This window comes from Bactrocera latifrons, unplaced genomic scaffold (genome assembly GCF_001853355.1).
Source record: "Bactrocera latifrons isolate USDA-ARS-PBARC rearing strain unplaced genomic scaffold, ASM185335v1 scaffold_11, whole genome shotgun sequence".
Lineage (NCBI taxonomy): Eukaryota > Metazoa > Arthropoda > Insecta > Diptera > Tephritidae > Bactrocera > Bactrocera latifrons.
Genome location: NW_017534519.1, coordinates 2821450 through 2838122, shown reverse-complemented (window position 1 = coordinate 2838122; position 16673 = coordinate 2821450). Strand labels below are relative to the sequence as shown.

General features: G+C 35.6%; 2 protein-coding genes across 2 annotated transcripts in view; both read right to left on the bottom strand.

Annotated features, from left to right (window-relative positions):
• LOC108972259 (synaptic vesicle glycoprotein 2C) overlaps positions 1 to 5361 on the bottom strand; it is a 6512-nt gene extending 1151 nt beyond the window's left edge. The window contains exons 1-6 of the mRNA XM_018938807.1: positions 5226 to 5361; positions 2567 to 2891; positions 2380 to 2501; positions 1493 to 2055; positions 304 to 587; positions 111 to 238 (exon numbers count right to left, since the gene is read on the bottom strand). Coding sequence (XP_018794352.1) covers positions 111 to 238; positions 304 to 587; positions 1493 to 2055; positions 2380 to 2501; positions 2567 to 2891; positions 5226 to 5361 — 1558 coding nt within the window. The remainder of the gene's footprint in view (positions 1 to 110; positions 239 to 303; positions 588 to 1492; positions 2056 to 2379; positions 2502 to 2566; positions 2892 to 5225) is intronic.
• A 3761-nt stretch (positions 5362 to 9122) lies between these two features.
• Positions 9123 to 16100, bottom strand: LOC108972278 (synaptic vesicle glycoprotein 2B). Its single transcript, XM_018938828.1, has 10 exons — positions 15777 to 16100; positions 15548 to 15709; positions 11346 to 11508; positions 11152 to 11273; positions 10784 to 11087; positions 10602 to 10709; positions 10349 to 10484; positions 9959 to 10242; positions 9762 to 9889; positions 9123 to 9628 (listed from the first exon to the last, which is right to left on the bottom strand). The coding sequence occupies exons 1-10, from the start codon at positions 15967 to 15969 to the stop codon at positions 9594 to 9596; spliced, it is 1635 nt and encodes a 544-aa protein (XP_018794373.1). The 5' UTR covers positions 15970 to 16100; the 3' UTR covers positions 9123 to 9593.
• Positions 16101 to 16673: the final 573 nt, after the last annotated feature.

Genomic DNA, 16673 nt, shown 5'->3' with positions numbered 1-16673 from the left:
ATATCTGACTCTTTTAGTTTTAGGACTTACAAACAACCGTTATGTGAACAAAACTATAATACTCTCTTTAGCAACTTTGTTGCGAGAGTATAAAAATATAAAATTCTTACTTAAAATCGACGCCGTGAGAATGGCAAAAGTGGTGTTACAATAGGGCTCCAGCATAACGCCAATCAAATTGGAAGCCACTATAACGCCCAGGCGACCCATCGCCAAACCAATGCTAACCGCTTTGCCCCTAAACGAAAAGGTATTATATAATTAACTTTTATAGAAATTAGATTTCATTATTTCAATATTCACCTCAACTGTGTTGGCACTAAATCCACCATGGCGCCACACATAATCGATATGGATAATCCCGGCATCAATATATACAAGCAGAACAACACCAGTACAACTTGTGTATTAGTAACGAAGTGCAACAGAATGCCACTCAACGTGCCAATGGCCAATGCGGCTAATAAGACATTTTTGCGGCCCAAAGGATTCAACAGGGCACCCTGTATGGCAAAACCCAGTAAGAAGGCGCAGCCCACAATCATATTGTCTATGTAAGTCTTCGCCGTAATACTGTCGTCGCAGATCTGGAAAATRCAGCATATAGTATAATATTGGTCAATGGATGGGATATACAATTGAAATTTAGAGAGAATCCTTTCCTGAGAATAGTAAATMTGCGTATTAAAAATCTGGTCAATACTTTCCTGAACCTAAATATACCTAATATAAGGACTTTATACTGCAAATTTTGGGCAATAGTTCAGAAAATGAGTGAGCTGGTTTTACCATTAACAGTGTATTTTTGTGCATAAAATAGATAAAATTAGGCTCCCTTATAACTAATGTCATTATCATCGAACATCACACCACTACATATGATTGGTGATTGTATGTGTAGTACCTTAATTAAACCCATGAACACTTTTTTAGTATGTGGCATATTAATGGTATGTAAGACTGGCAAAAATAGATAAAATCGGGTCGATAGTACCCCGAACTCCCATATACTACATATAACTCTTTTCGTATTTCTAACAAATACCTTAAGTTATTTCCCTGGCTTTGATTCCTGCAAGTTGYAAGAGCACCCGAACTTGCCCCTTTCTTACCTGTTTTCAGTTGTTGATCATTTTAGACTTACTAAGTTTAAATTTATCATACCATGGGTTATTTGAGGTTATGGTGATGGATTTATTAAACATTTATGTTGGTGATGCAAAGTGGTCTCTTTCTAATATTATTTCAAGTAGTTAAGTTATTTMAAAGTAATTCACATAAAGCCTATCGGTAGTTTTCACGTTTCCCGACCACAAGCCACATTTTAATCGGCTTAAATACACGTTTAATATAACTTAGTATGAAAAGCATAAATATTATATAATAATGAAACATTTATAGTTCCGATTAGTTTGAAAATTAAATGCGGCTTTATAGGCTTAGGTTACTTAACAACATTCTTTCACAACTACACTAAGAAATAAAGACTTACCTCCATATCRACGGAGGTTACATTCAGGCGTTGCTTTTCGAACGAAGCTTCTAGAATCTCACACACTAACGAACTGTTGCCGGCATTATCACCTGACGAGCGATTCACAATTTCCGGATACCAAATTTGCATGCCCGCCGMTGTGAGAAACATACCGAACACCGAAACAATGCTCAATAAGAAGTTCACACAATGCGGTTTGTGAAAGAGCGGCACTGTTGCTCTCCAAATATTCACAAGCACTCCACAAATACCACCAGCACTTCGCAAATTGTCGTCCCCGATTTGTTCCGGTTTTAATTTGAAATCGGCATCATTGCCAAAAACACTTGCTATAGAACGACCACGATTAAATTTACAGATCCATTCCAGCGCCGCGAAGGCTTCGAATTCCTTATCCTGCGCCAACAGTAATTTTGGACTCTCCGGAAAGGGATACAGCATTACGGCACCAATCAAGCCCGGTATGAGATTCAGCAGAATGATCAAACGCCATGGCCGAAATATAAAGCTATCACTTATGTGAAGTGACCAATCGGCGGAAAGAACAAGCCAACAGGTCGCTGAAATTTAAAATTTTAAGTTAAGTGTAAATAGTAGRTGATGCTGCATATTCTTTCTGACAGAGGAACAATGGAACAAAGACGCCATTGACATATCGAACTTTCCCCGTATAAACCAGCGCCCTTGTACAAACCCCACATTTACATTAATTAATCGTAGTGATATTAATCATTAAAACAACTCCAACTAATTTTTTGCGAAAACCTGCTTAAATATCAACAACGCATTAAATATTATATTTAAATATAAATTATATTAACTCGATAACATATACTTTATGTTAATATACTTATGTATGTGTAATATTGTATGTAAATACTCACCAGGCATGTAGATTGCAGCGATGCTTACGAACATTGTGGAATAGTTAATTACTACAGCGCGATGTTTGTCAGTGTTGAACTCGCTGAGGTATGCATAAATGGCAGCGGAGACGCCACCTAAGCTGTAAATAAAAAATTATCGCMATTTAAAGTGGGCAAAATTAATGGAAAAGCCGCCTATACATGCCTTATGCCCATGAATAAATTGACTATGTTGAAGACCCATATGTTTGTTATGAACATSGAGATAAACTGGAGCAGATTTGTGACGACAATGCCGTAGAAGAGCACTGAACGTCGTCCGAAAGCATCACTGGCATAACCCCAGAAGTATGTAGATAGAAAAATGCCCGTTACACACGCCGCCATCATTATACCCTTTTCCGCTTGGCTCATGCCGAACTCGCATTGTGACGCTATGGCCATGATGCCCACCGAAGTTTGCGTGGCCATAGAGCAGAGCGTCAAAAGGCCGGAGATGAGCAATAGTAACCATTGCGCCTTGCCGAAACCTAACGTAGTGAATGTTATGAAATTAGTTTATCTTTATTTTGCCTATTTGTTGCAAATACAACTTAATTATAAAAAAGATTATATCGTAAGAACAGTTTTAAAATTTTAAAATTACTATACTGTTGCTGTAAATTACGTATGTATGTTCTACGGGGCATGAATAAGGTAACCGTGTTTACTTAACCCACCAAACTCGAATCTTTTCACACTCTTGCAGGAATTAGCGAACGAACTTATATCTTAATAAAAATCTGAAATTGTAAAAGGTGTGAAGTAGTGATTTAGAGAAAATGCACAAGTCTTATAAGGGTTTTTGGTTCGAAAGCAAAGATCAAGACTAAATCACCACTTTTCGAAAGAGGATAGTTCGTTTTCCTCTGAACACTTTGAAAGCTCAATGAATACAGTCTATATAAAGCCATGGACATGTAAATAGCACAAATACGAATCCAATATTACTTCAAAAACCTGTAATCATAAAGTAGCTGAACAATAAAAATGTGGTATGTTCTACTAGCTACCGCTGTGAAACACATTTCGCTGGTCAAAAACACCATTTAATTCTTTTAMATTTTGTACCCGTCACTTTTATTGCGTATAGTGTTGATTTGAAGTGGCCACATAAATAGCACGTTTTTAAGTTCGCGTCAATATTTCCCTACATTGGGAAGGGGAAARCATTGCACGATGGAAAAAATACCCATCTTGTATCAACAAAAAGATGCCAAGAAGACCAAGACCACGGAAAACCGATAGTAGTGTTAAAAAAACAATAGTACGGAAGAGCAAAGTCAATCCATTTAATTTAGCCATAGAAGTTATGAGATCAGTTAATGACGAATATGGTGTGGACGTGTTCAACATGCTTACAGGAAAACGACCCAACAAAGCTTAACACCTCTTACGCCCTTATAGCCGATTTTACAACAGCCTTATAGCCAGTTGGAGATTGCAAGCGAAGCGAGGTCCTTCTCCACTTGGTTTTTCTAACTAAGTGAACAACCTAACAGCAGATTCCACTGACATTTGCAAAGGCTCACAGAGTCAAACCAGCACAATTTGGAAGGAACGTGCTTTGGAGTGCCGAAACTAAGATAAAGGAGGAGGTAATCAATCCCAAAAGAACGGAGTCAAAAACTGGTAGACATCATGCAGCGAAGATGTGAAGAGGTGATTAAAAAAGTGATTGTTAAAGTACCGAATACTAACGAAGTGAACAATCGTATGCAATGTTTAGTCATGTTTATAAGTTGTTGTATCTTTTTGTAAACCTTTTTCAGATTGTGTGTGTTTATGTGTCCTAGCTGCCATATGGGATATTGATGTTTTCGTCTTTTTCACGATAATAGAATATATATTCATTTATTGTTTAAGTATAATAAAAATGAATTTTTGAAATTAAACACAAGCCTCTTTAAATCCGCAAAGAATAAATAAGGCTTTTTTTATTTTTATTTTTTTTTTTTTTTTTTTTTTTTTTTTTTTTTTTTTTTTTTTTTTTTTTTTTTTTTTTTTTTTTTTTTTTTTGTTGACCAAGTGTGCTATTATTTATGTATCTATGCCTGTATATTCCCTACAAAATGCACAATTCTCATTTGAAGTAAGTTTCTTTTAAGAATCAACCAAATTAATTTTACTTTTATATGCCTCAAACTCCACATACATAGATCAAAAAAATATTTAAAACACAACATTAAAAATAAATTAATATTTTTGAAAAACGAATTGAAATGAAGTTATTTTTCAAAAAATATTAAATCACTGCGCATGAAAAAATCCGTTAATTCCGTCACGATTCGTAGAGCATTTGATATAACTTTAGTTCAGGTAAAAACAGGTTATATTATCGATTGCGAAACASATGAATTCAGTACAGTTTTTCATGRTTAACAGTTAGTTTCATAATTGTAATATAATTTATTATCACCTTTTATCACCTATTTATGATTTAAACACAAAAATTACCACCAATATTGTATTGTATTTTCTTTGAGCAGTKGTAATCTAAAGAAAGATACACACATAGTTCGGACGCTGCTCAATCACACTTTTGCTTTCAAAAAACTAGTTTCCAAGTTTGGATATTTTAATTATTRTTATATTTTTTTTAATCTATTTTCGAAGACATTAATAGCGAGTTAAAGTAGATAACACCTTTACCATTTAGTTCCACATAAAATTTTCAACTTTTAATTCTTAGAACCTGTGAGCTGTTTCAATTTTTATACGTTTTTAATGGTAAAAGACAAAATGAAAAAAAAACTCTTATTTCTAACGAATTTCGCACTTTGCCTGTTAATCTTGGCACAGAAATATGACAACTCAGGACGTACCAATGCGCGCCAACACATATTCATAGTCGAATTCGTTAAACGCACCGACRCCCGCCAGCGCAGCTCGGTTGGCCGCATCTGAAATGCCTACTCCGATAGCTTGGCGGCCTTCGTTCTTGCTATCCGAGAATTGCATTTTGCGCTAACTGATAAAATTACTTGGAAATTACCACGATCCAGTCTGGCCACGGCCAGAGTTCAATTATTACTGAAATCCACTGTCGCCAGCAACACTCCTTCGTTGAATGATTTTTACACGCTTATGGTGATTTGCATTGACTGCCRCAATCGTGAATTTAATATTAATTATTTACAATACAAGTTTTCATCTAAGTTATGAATTTATAACTAGACACTAGCTAGCAAGCGCCAGCGTTCTAATAATGCTGCCTTTCAAGCGAGAYTTCTATACGCTTTGCAACATTAAGATTGAGGAAAGCGTGAGCGTGTGTGTTTTTTATTTCCATCTGAATGTTATCTCAATTGTTTGTTTGTAAACAAAAGCTCAATTATTCATATGATCTGTCAGACAYCATCGTACAAACATACATGCATACAGGTTTGAATAGTATGTTGTTAAACATTATGCTAGTTGGTTGGTGTGGTAAGCCATCATACAACATATGTAGCTGTTCTGAGTAATAATCCGGTTTTGCTTAACAGTTGAGATTCTATAAAATTTGCATGGGAGGTCACCTGTTCTGTTATGCACACATGTGTGTGCAATTAATTGTAACGATTTTATTAATATATTTTTCCTCACAAGATTTTAATTTACGTCTGGTTGTTTTTTTTTTKTTTTTTTTTTTTTGGCTGCGTTCCGACGGTTGTTGGAGGCTCATTTATGACGTATTCGTGCAGTGACTCCTAATTTAACGAGAATCCCAGCTACAGTGTGGCAAATTGTATAGATTTTAGATACAATTAAATTATGTAAGAATTATCATATATTATTATATAAAATAGCTAAAATATTTTTCATTAGTCAGGAATCAGAAGTGTGTTACACGAGTATAACCGGTACGTACTCTAGGTGTGTCACCAGGTGATAGTCTCAAAACAAGGCGGGAAWATATAGTCTATAAATTATATTAGARTCTTATTCGTTTATTTAAATACTGCTATATGCAAAAAATAGTAAGGCTTTGTTCATAATTTTAAAACTCTTAATTTGTTTCTCAAAATCTAAGTCGTCCCCATCAAAGTAATATCCTTTGGCCACAATACACTTGTGTTTTCCAATCCTCGAAAGAGTTTTAAAGTCTATTTCCCGAATAGCCTTCAATACGCATAGCGGATCACCTTTAATGCTTTCAATTTACTCAAAATGTTTTCGTTGGAGCGATCTTTTGAGTTTGCTGAATATCCAGAAGTCACACGGAGATAAAAGAATCGAATACAGTGGTTGCGGCACRATATTGTTTGAAAATTTGGCGAAAAACTCACGGAGAATCAATGCAATATGCGATAGGGCATTGTCGTCGTCCAACCAAAAGTTGACGACTCATAATTCCAGCCTCTTTTTGCRAAGAACTTGGCGCAGTYGACGGATAACACTCACATAGGATTCCTTGTTGACAGTTTGGCCGATAATCGAAAAAAATTGTAAACACTACCTTGATTTTCGACCAGCTTTGTCGTGGTTCTTTTGGCTCCGACTCGCCTTTGCCACTATATTCTTCCATTTGTTCATCTGTTTATGAGTCGTAAACATAAATTCAATACTTATCGCGAGTAATAATACGTTTCTTGACATCCTGGTAGTGGGAAAGCATTGTTTCGTCGACGTTAACGTAGTGCAGTTTTTCGGAAATATCGTGCTTTCACTTTTCTTAGGCCCCAATGATCTTTCAAAATGCTTTTCACTGATCCTTCCGATATTCCAACGATGCCAATAAGATCTCTGACTGTTAACAATTGTTAATTGACAAGTTTATCATCAGTTAATGCTGATGTCCGCACTGGACGTGGTTCGTCGTCAACGCGCTCTCGATCGTCTTATTTAATAATTTATACAAATTAAAATATCGCCGAATTCCGTCATACCAACCTAGAAAAAAATATTTCGACGAATGTTTTTTTCGCGCGAAATTTAAATTATAAAGGCTTACTATCTTTTGTCCAAGGTAATACAAGTTTCTATGTACAAGTATGTAACTATGTACTTTAGAACTTTCAAATGTTGTCCTTATCTATAGAGAGACCAATTAGCCCACCGCTTGATAATCTCGGGTTCATACAGAAAAAACACTAGTATTCCTTAAAATTTCCTGAATATCGATGGATATGATTTCTTGTCTTACTTCTATTTTTGTTTTACCCTATTCTCCATATTCATTATTTACAAATTAACCACATTGTCATTTCAAATTAACTCATACACCTTGTTAAACGCTTGTTCAGTTAAGTATTTGTTGTAAATACATTAAAATTAATTGATGATTTTGTAACCTCACACGTATGCACGTGTGTATGTGCGCGCTAATATCCGCTCAAGGAATATACAAGTACTATATTAACTCAAGTGCGAGTTAAACAATAAAAGCATTAGTGGAATTTRAACGGATTAAGAATTAAGAAGCGGAGCTTAGATATACATAAATCTGTGCATATATAATTCGTTTGAAGAGATTTGGCACTTTAAACTCAACATGGTTACGTGGATATTAAACTTATATAAGAATATTTGTTTGGGAAAACGATCGGCAAGGGTATTTCCCTTTTTCTATAGAAACAGGACTTTATTTTTGTTYGCTCTGGCGGAATAATTCATCAAATTTCAATAATATTTTAAGATTTCAATTGATTCATTGACAATCATAACATATTATGTTATGTGAAAGTTTGTGAGAGATTTCGGAAAAAAAAATAAAATATGAAAAATTTAAATATTGTCCTTTCCCTTATGGATATTTTTGATGAATCCCCTGAGATACGACCGAAATTAACAAATTCAAATTCAAAACTTCAAATGAAATATTGTGTAGTCGAAAAAGTCTTTTCGCATTTCTAATCAGTCTACAACTGCCTTTTTTTTTTTTGTATTTATACTGAACTTTAATGAATCAAATACGAGTATGTGCCATGTTGGTCGACCACTTTTTGCCATTTTTCCGCTAGAGACATTATTCTATCAGTGTAATACTTTTCTGGTTTCTCGGCGAAAAACCGATAAGTAATTTTTCACAGGCTTATCTTGAAGCCAACTTTAGTCCATTAAGGGAGTTCTTCATTGACTAAAAGAAATGGTAGTCCAATGGTGCAAGATCAGGGCTATATGGTGGATGCATCAAAACTTCCGAGTCTCCAATTTTTTGCCAGCGAGTCATCAAAAGTGTGCTTGGTCTAGCGTTGTCCTAATAGAAAGCGAAACAATTTCTGTTGATCAGTTCTGGCCGTTTTTTCCGATTGSTTACTTCAATCTCATCAGTTGTTAAAAGCAAAATGTAGAATCAATCGTTCGACCAGGCTGGAGCAGATCTTAATGATTGATTTCTTTCCAACCCCAACAAACACTCATCATATCCCTTCGAGGCGTCAATCCTGGTTTTGCAACCTTTTTTTGAGCTTCACCTCGCTTGGACCATGATCTTTTTCGCACATTATTGTCGTATTTGATCCACTTCTCGTCTTCTGTTACTATTCACTTCAGAAATGGTTCGATTTCATTTCGTTTCAGCAAGGAATCGCAAATGTTAATCGTTYCAATAATTTTTTCACAAACAATTCATGTGGTACKCAGACAGCTTCTTTTTTGTAGTCCGCCTTTTTTGAATGGTTCTAAACTGTTTGATGATGAATGTTAAGTTCCGTAAAGATATGACGGTCCTAGTCAATCATTTCCATAATTGCATTGACTTTTGGCAAATAGTTCCGYAGAGTAATACAACTTTAACATTTCCTTTAATAAAATTTTATTTTAGCTTGAAAAATTTACTCATRCAACAACAACAATGAGTATGTAAATACAGTTGATTCTTAAAAAACTAGTGATAATATAGTGCATGATATACCTACTGGCATAAAGCTATAAAAACCAGTAATTCTACTTTAGTTAAAAAATATTGCCAAAACAGCTGCATGCAACATTTTCCTACAAGGCACACAGCAAAAGCTGGTTGAGTTCAAAATATTTACATAAGGGCAGCTGTGCAAAATAACTTCAACAACTTATCGATTAAATGCTGTTACAACACATTACAATTGAGCAATGCATATAACAAGTTGACATTAAATTACTAAGCGACTAAGTAACGATTTTCCTAAAAAAAATTCACTACTAGATCAGAATGTATCAGAGATACGGTGAATGCAGCTACGCCCACATCACTGGCTTTAATAARCAATCGCTTAAACTGTTTAGCGCGCTCAAATGGGCAGGGTCATTGTAAGCAGCATGCAAACTGGAAATGAAAATGAAAGCAAAATTATTTACAAGTTTGTGTAGAGAGTTAAAAGTGAGAACTGAAAGGCAATCATCTATTTTAATTGTTCATGATCGTACGAGGTTAATGTCTCATAAGAAAAGGCACTTACCCAAAACGTAGCCAGTGAAAATGCCAAATGTCAAATAGCAATTGGACTCCAGCAGTACACCGATAAGGTGGCTGCCGAAAATGCTGCCCGATCGGCCGAGCAATAAGCAAATGCAAACTGCTTTGCCACTGTAGAAAAATAGTTATTATTTATTTATATAGTATGCTGTGCTAACACGCAAGAGGAGTTTCACCTACCACAAATGAGTAGGCACTAGTTCCACCACACCACTACCCAGCAGGGATATACACAGGCCTGGCAATGTGAGGAACACAATAAACGATACAACGATAGCAGTCGGGTTGCGCAGCCAAAACAGCGTGACACCGCAGACCGTGCTGAGGAGCAAAGATCCAATAACTGTTGCTTTGCGTCCAAATAATTTTATGATCCCACCTATCAGAAGATAGCCCACCACGTAGCATAGGCCCATGGAAATCGAGTCAATATAGCTTTTATCGCTGATCTCATCGACGCATACCTGAAAAAATACATGAATGGATAACCGATAATTCCAGTTTGAATTTACGCACAGAGTCTCATACACAGTTTAGAAGTCTAACCTAAATTCTTGAGTAAATATTTACCTTCGAAGTATTTGTAAGATCATTTCTATCATTTAATGTGTTAATAATAATTTGACAAATTGTTTCAGGATTTTCAGCTGTAGTCATGCTAAGTCTATTTTGAATTTCTGGAAACCACAGACCCATGCCATTAGAACTAGAAAAAGAATGAAATGTATATTTAYTTTTGGGTTCTAACTAGGCCGCAAAAATGATGAAAATAATTAACATTGAAACTACATTTTTAATTTTACAACTGAAATTGTATTTCTACCTGAAAAATAGGCCGCACATAGTGACACAGCTAAGCAAAAAATTTAGAACGTATGGGCGATGTACTAATGGGCGAGTCTCCTGCCAGATGTGCTTAACAGTCTGAAAGCTGATAAGAAGCCATATAATAATAGACATAACTGGATGTTAAAGCATTGCGCTTTCGTAGCCAATTCATCTTACCACGACTTGCTCGTAATATGCACCTTATCAACCATTGTTCTTTCGGGCTTCAGTTTCTTAACGCCTAACTGCTTCAAATCTTTGCCAGTGTTACATTTACAAATCCAATTTGCTGCTGCTAAAGCTTCTTCATCTTTATGCAATGATAAAAGCAGCTTAGGACTTTCCGGTAGCATTAATAATATGCAAGCAGCTATTAGACCCGGCAACAGATTGACGATCATCATAAGCCGCCACGGACGAAACGCAAAGCTATCGCTCAACTGAAGTGACCAATCCATGGAAAGCACCAACCAAGCGATTGCTGTTCATATTAAAACTCTTTTGTAAAAACTAGTATWGTGAGTACCAATAAGCCTTGGACTTACCAGGCACATATGTCATCCCTAAGCCCACAAACAAACTAGCATAGTTCATTGCAAGGGCATTGTGGCGACGCGCATGAAATTCACCTAAAAATGCGTATATCGTGGAGGAAGGTCCAGCAATGCTTTGAGTGGATAATTAAAAATTATTAAAAATGAACATGATTTACTTTTGTAGTTTTATAACTAATACTTACAAACATCCCACCACGAAGCGCATGAATACGAAATACCAAAAGCTGGGCATGAACATCGATATCAGCGCGCACAAAGATCCGCCGAAAGTTGCAAAGAGCAATATACGCCGACGTCCTGTGGCGTCACTTAGATAGCCCCAAACGTATGAAAACAGCACTATTCCTGAGGACGAATATGAATACGAATAAATATATTTGAAATTAGTACGTGTTTAAAAAGAGGTTAGAATTTTTATTTGGATCGAACGATACTCTACTGTTCCAGCATATCATTAAAGAGACTAAAACTTCTTCTTCCTCTTCTTCCTTCCAAAAATTTTAAAATGAAAATGCATCGCTTTCAGGCTTTTTTGGAGCAGTCAGCAACTAAATATGACGTAGAAGCTGTACAACAGTCTCACGAATGGTGGTTCAAAAATGAGCCAATCCCGAAAAACCTCGTTTAAGATGGTCAGAAATCAAAGTTTACCATGAATTTGTGAAAATTAATGAAATAACTGTATGGAGTAGTTTATAACAACTAAAAGCCGGTAAATCAGTAATTACATACGACAGAGCCATCGAGTTGGTATGAGAAGGCTTTATATGGGCCGATGTCAAAATTGGACGTGGCCACTTTTAAGTAAAATTACATAAAAAATCGGACTATAATCACGCCTACTTAACATTATAACACAATTTTAAATTCCTTTTGATTCATTCACTTTCCAGTATACAAAGCAAGAATCAATTAGTACAAATTCTCACGAATAGTGCCTTTAGATTATGCCACCTTATGACCGAACACTATCCACATCGAACCAAAACTGTCGATATTAATATTATCGGTCTCAACATCCGCGCCGTTAGTTCTTAGGTTAGGTGTTTGAATTGTATGATAAAACTTTATACTCAAATAATAATCCTTAACTTCTTACCGCTGGTGGGGGGAAAATAAAGACCTTATTTGAGCTGAGAAATCTTTCATTCTAAGTTTATTTTGATATTTGTAAGCCTTGAAAAGTAAAGTCCTCTCTCGATGAACAAAGGCCTGGACGGTGACAACGTCTGATGAGTCGACTTTACGAGTTTTCGAGAGGAATGTTCTGCGGAAGATTTATGTCCTTTCTGCATTGGTAATGGTGAGTATCGCATTCGATGGAACGATGAGATATACATAGAACTCAATGTTAAAAATGCACTGTGGGCAAGGCAGTGCGCTTTTAGTAAATCGTATTTCTCAGGAACTACGCAAACATTGTCAACGATATTTGTTATTATCTATGAATATTAGCGACTTCTGTCCTCAGCGTTGATCGCAAAGAATATAAGATATTTGGTTCCACCTGAACCGAGATCTTCCTTACTTACTTGTTCAGTTTAATAAAAGGCTTTCCCAACACTTCAAAGTACTTCCTCTGCGTTGATCTTAGTTATTTTACAGTGATTTTGATTTCTTTATACGTGACCAGCTTTATCAGCACTTATTGTGATATATTTAATTCTACTTGTTAACCACTTGAAATAATAACTTTTAAATCAATTTTATAATCAACAATGATGATACAATGAATTTAGATCGTAAGCCGCTGCAGACCAGTAATTCCAATACTCGATTACTTGTTGATGACACATTGAATAAGAGTGTTATCAAAGGCTTATGGAAGTTTTCATTCATACATATATAGTACATATGTAAGTAAATATTTTTATACTTTTGCAACATCATGCTACGAAGTATACCAGTATAAGATACATATGTGTTTGTTGTAATTTTTTTTCTGTTTGGCATTTGTCAAACATACCACATTCTTTGTGGTGAAAATGAAAAATTTTGTACCGAAAAATAATGATTTGCCGAAAACATTAATGTTTTCTTTCTATTTGAAGAAAAGTGCTGCAGAGTACCATAGAATGCTTGTCGACGCATATGGCGATCATGCTCTATCAGAAGCAAWATGCAAAAGAGGTTTAACTGTTCAATGATTATGATTTTGATGTGAGAAGTSAAGAACGTGCACGACCACCAAAATGTTTGAAGACGCCGAACTGCAAGCAAATATTGGATGAAGATGATACTTTGGGTCAAAAGCAAATCGCAGCCATTTTAAATGTTGCACAGCAAACAATTTCAGATCATTAGAAAGTTATTTGAAAATGRGTGCCACATGAAAATAGTATTTTCACCTAACGGTTGATCGTTTCATSTAAAACTAATCGAGTTAGACACAAAGTTATATAAATAAATAATCTGGAAYGGAGGAACAGAAGACTACCAGGATGGTACTAGTAGTTTTTATAGAAGCAGGTGTAAATATTGGATGATCTACATAACATTATAATTGCAGTCCAATATTACAGTGCRAAAATGGTATAAATTGAACTACAACCACGCCTACTTTGCATATAATCCAATTTTAAATCCCTTCTGATTCYTTCACTTTTCAGTATATAAATCAAAGTTATACGGATATATCGCAATAAATCTTTGCACAGATAGTGTATTTATCCATCTCACGTCTMAAAGTTAAAGTCGCACCAAAACTATACAAGCCCCACATACCGATTATGTGGACGCACGTAACATATGACATATGACTTTATGCCACATATAACCGCCAATACGTGAGTTACACCCGTTTTTGATCTTTGCAAGTTGCAAAATATGAAATTTTCAGTGTCACCCAAACTTAGCCATTCCTTACTTGTTGTATATATTATAAAGTCAGCTGAAATGCAAAATAACGTATCATCAAAAAAATTCGAAATTAAGTGTCTTACTGATTACGCTTCACTACTTCAAATTACGTACATAATATTACATATGTATGTTCAACATTTTCAAGCTCTGCGCTCAGATATAAACCAATTTTAACCAATATTAAAATTTTTTTTCACACGTGTTCCATTTTTTTCGTGTTCCATTCATGCCACTGTAAATTTAAGAAAATGTTGTTATGTTATTTTGCATATCAGGCGACGATATGTATGTATATGCAAATGTGTCACTGTTGGGATAGGCTGAAACTTTAATCATTGTACTCTATATTTGCAAGTAACTGCGCATAACACACATACAGTGTTCCTTTAATATCGTGTCCGCTTCCGACATTTGACGAAAACAAACTTTGTAAACAGCAACACACGTCAAAATAGGTGTGTGACATATCAATGCACAGCTGATATGTTTCTAAAGTGATACAAAGCAGTCCAAGTGAAAAGATGTACCGAAAGATTTTAATTAAGATTCAACCCGATAGGTGAAATACTGCTCGTAAACGAACGTAATCACGTCGCCGCCGATGAAAACTGTTACAAAACAAGTGAAAAATCAAATTCACCGCTGCTTGCACACACAAATTCTTATAAATTTTTGTTTTAAATAAGTAAACTTTACGAAAATATGTGTAGGTCTTCGGGAATGCCTGCATTACCGTTATATTATTCCCTAACAAACTATATTTACATGAAGTGTCTGTACTAAGCCTCAAAAGGTATAAATTTGGGGTATTTAATTTTCTTAACACAATTTCTGAAAACTCAAAGCAAGTTCCGCAACCTGTGTGTAAGTGTGTGTATGTGCAATTAATAAGATTTATGCATGCTGCTTGATAATTACTATGTAGATATGTCTATTGTACACATATATGTACATACATATGTACATGCAGTGCTARTATGAACTTGGGCTATTATACAAAACAAAAAATGTGAGACAGCTCCATGTGTGAATATGACGAATTTATCGAATGTTTTTCTCAATATAACATCCAAATGTTGAAATAGCTTTATTTTTGGCAACGAAAGAATTCAAGTAACTTTATGACGCAAGCTGATTATTCTACCTTGTAAAATTTTAAAYGTTTTACCTCCTTATTCATATCTGACATGAGATCTACTGGTAGGAAATAATATTTTTTTAAAAATACGCCAAACCATCGAAGGCTCACAATTATTATACATATGTSTCTTCAAAAAATTTGGCATGGATTATTGTCAAAAATAACGCTAAAACCTTGACACCCAAATTCGGTGAATGATAGTTCTGCTGCTTCCAAAACTTAATATCCATGATGAAAATTTCAGTAGAAATTCTACTGAAATTTTCAGTAGAAGCCCACAGAAAAAAAGTTGCATTGGCTATTGTTCGGTACTAAGTGTTATACAAATCCTTGCCTTTCGATTCATGAAAGTTTATATGTATGAATTAGGTACATACATACCCGCAAATGAAGCGGCGCTCATGATAGCCTTATCCCCCGATGTTGTTGCGAAATCGCACTGAGAGGCAATCGTTACAATACTCATGCCCATTGTCTCGTTGATGACCATCATCAAGAGCAAACCGCTGGTGATCAGCATTAGCCATTGCGTACGGCCATATCCTTGTGGGGAGAGAAAAGGTAGAAATTTTGAAAATGAAAGTCACTACTACGCGGCTCAACTTCGCACCTATTATATCAAGCACAGTGTCATAGTCATGCTGCAGGGGTTGTGTGTCCTGCGAAGTGCTAGGCGCACTAATTTCCTTGGCATTTCGCGCACTTGAGGAGTTTTCGATATTTTCCACGCTGGGCGCAACGTTYTTGTGGGAATTCGGTTCAATGGCTAATTTTATGTCACTGAAATTGTTATGTGGCGCCATTTCTATGAAAGGACTTCTGAAATCTGCACTTCCTTWTGTTTTGTATAACCTCAAGCAATTCACACACTTATTAGATTGCAACTAAATTAAGTATCACTTGAATTGTCGTAACCGTTATCGTTGCCGCAGTCACCGACTGCCAATTTATAACTGAACCGCAAGCTTCATATTGACTTAGCACCTGTTCATGCCGCCTATTCACTTTGCGTGGCGCACACATTTAATTCTTATCAAAAATTTCCGACAACTGAACAAGCGYCTCTATGTAGACTCGTATGTTTGTATGTCAGACTTAAACTCTTCGAGATGTTCGCAAACGTACAACAGATTTCGCATCGATAAAGGTATATCTCTTTGGCAATTGAGGCACTTTGATGACTTTTGAAGAACCGCATATTTAGAGAGTTTTAGCAATATCAGCGAACTCTTGGATCTTGTGCATGATACAGTGCTCTCCAAAAGTGACCGCGCTGAAAAGCATATCAATAGTGAATGGTTTGTTTGTATTTATCAATTTGGAGTGAATGAGGCTCGTAGTACTATGATGCATCAACTTATTTTTCTTATATTTATAATAAATCASTCGACCACTTTTTGCCATTTTTCGCTAGATATATTAYTCCRTCAGTGTAAAAMGTTTCTGGTTTCTCGCCGAAAAACTGCGACAAGTAATKTTCACAGGCTTCTGCGTTGACCGAAACAAA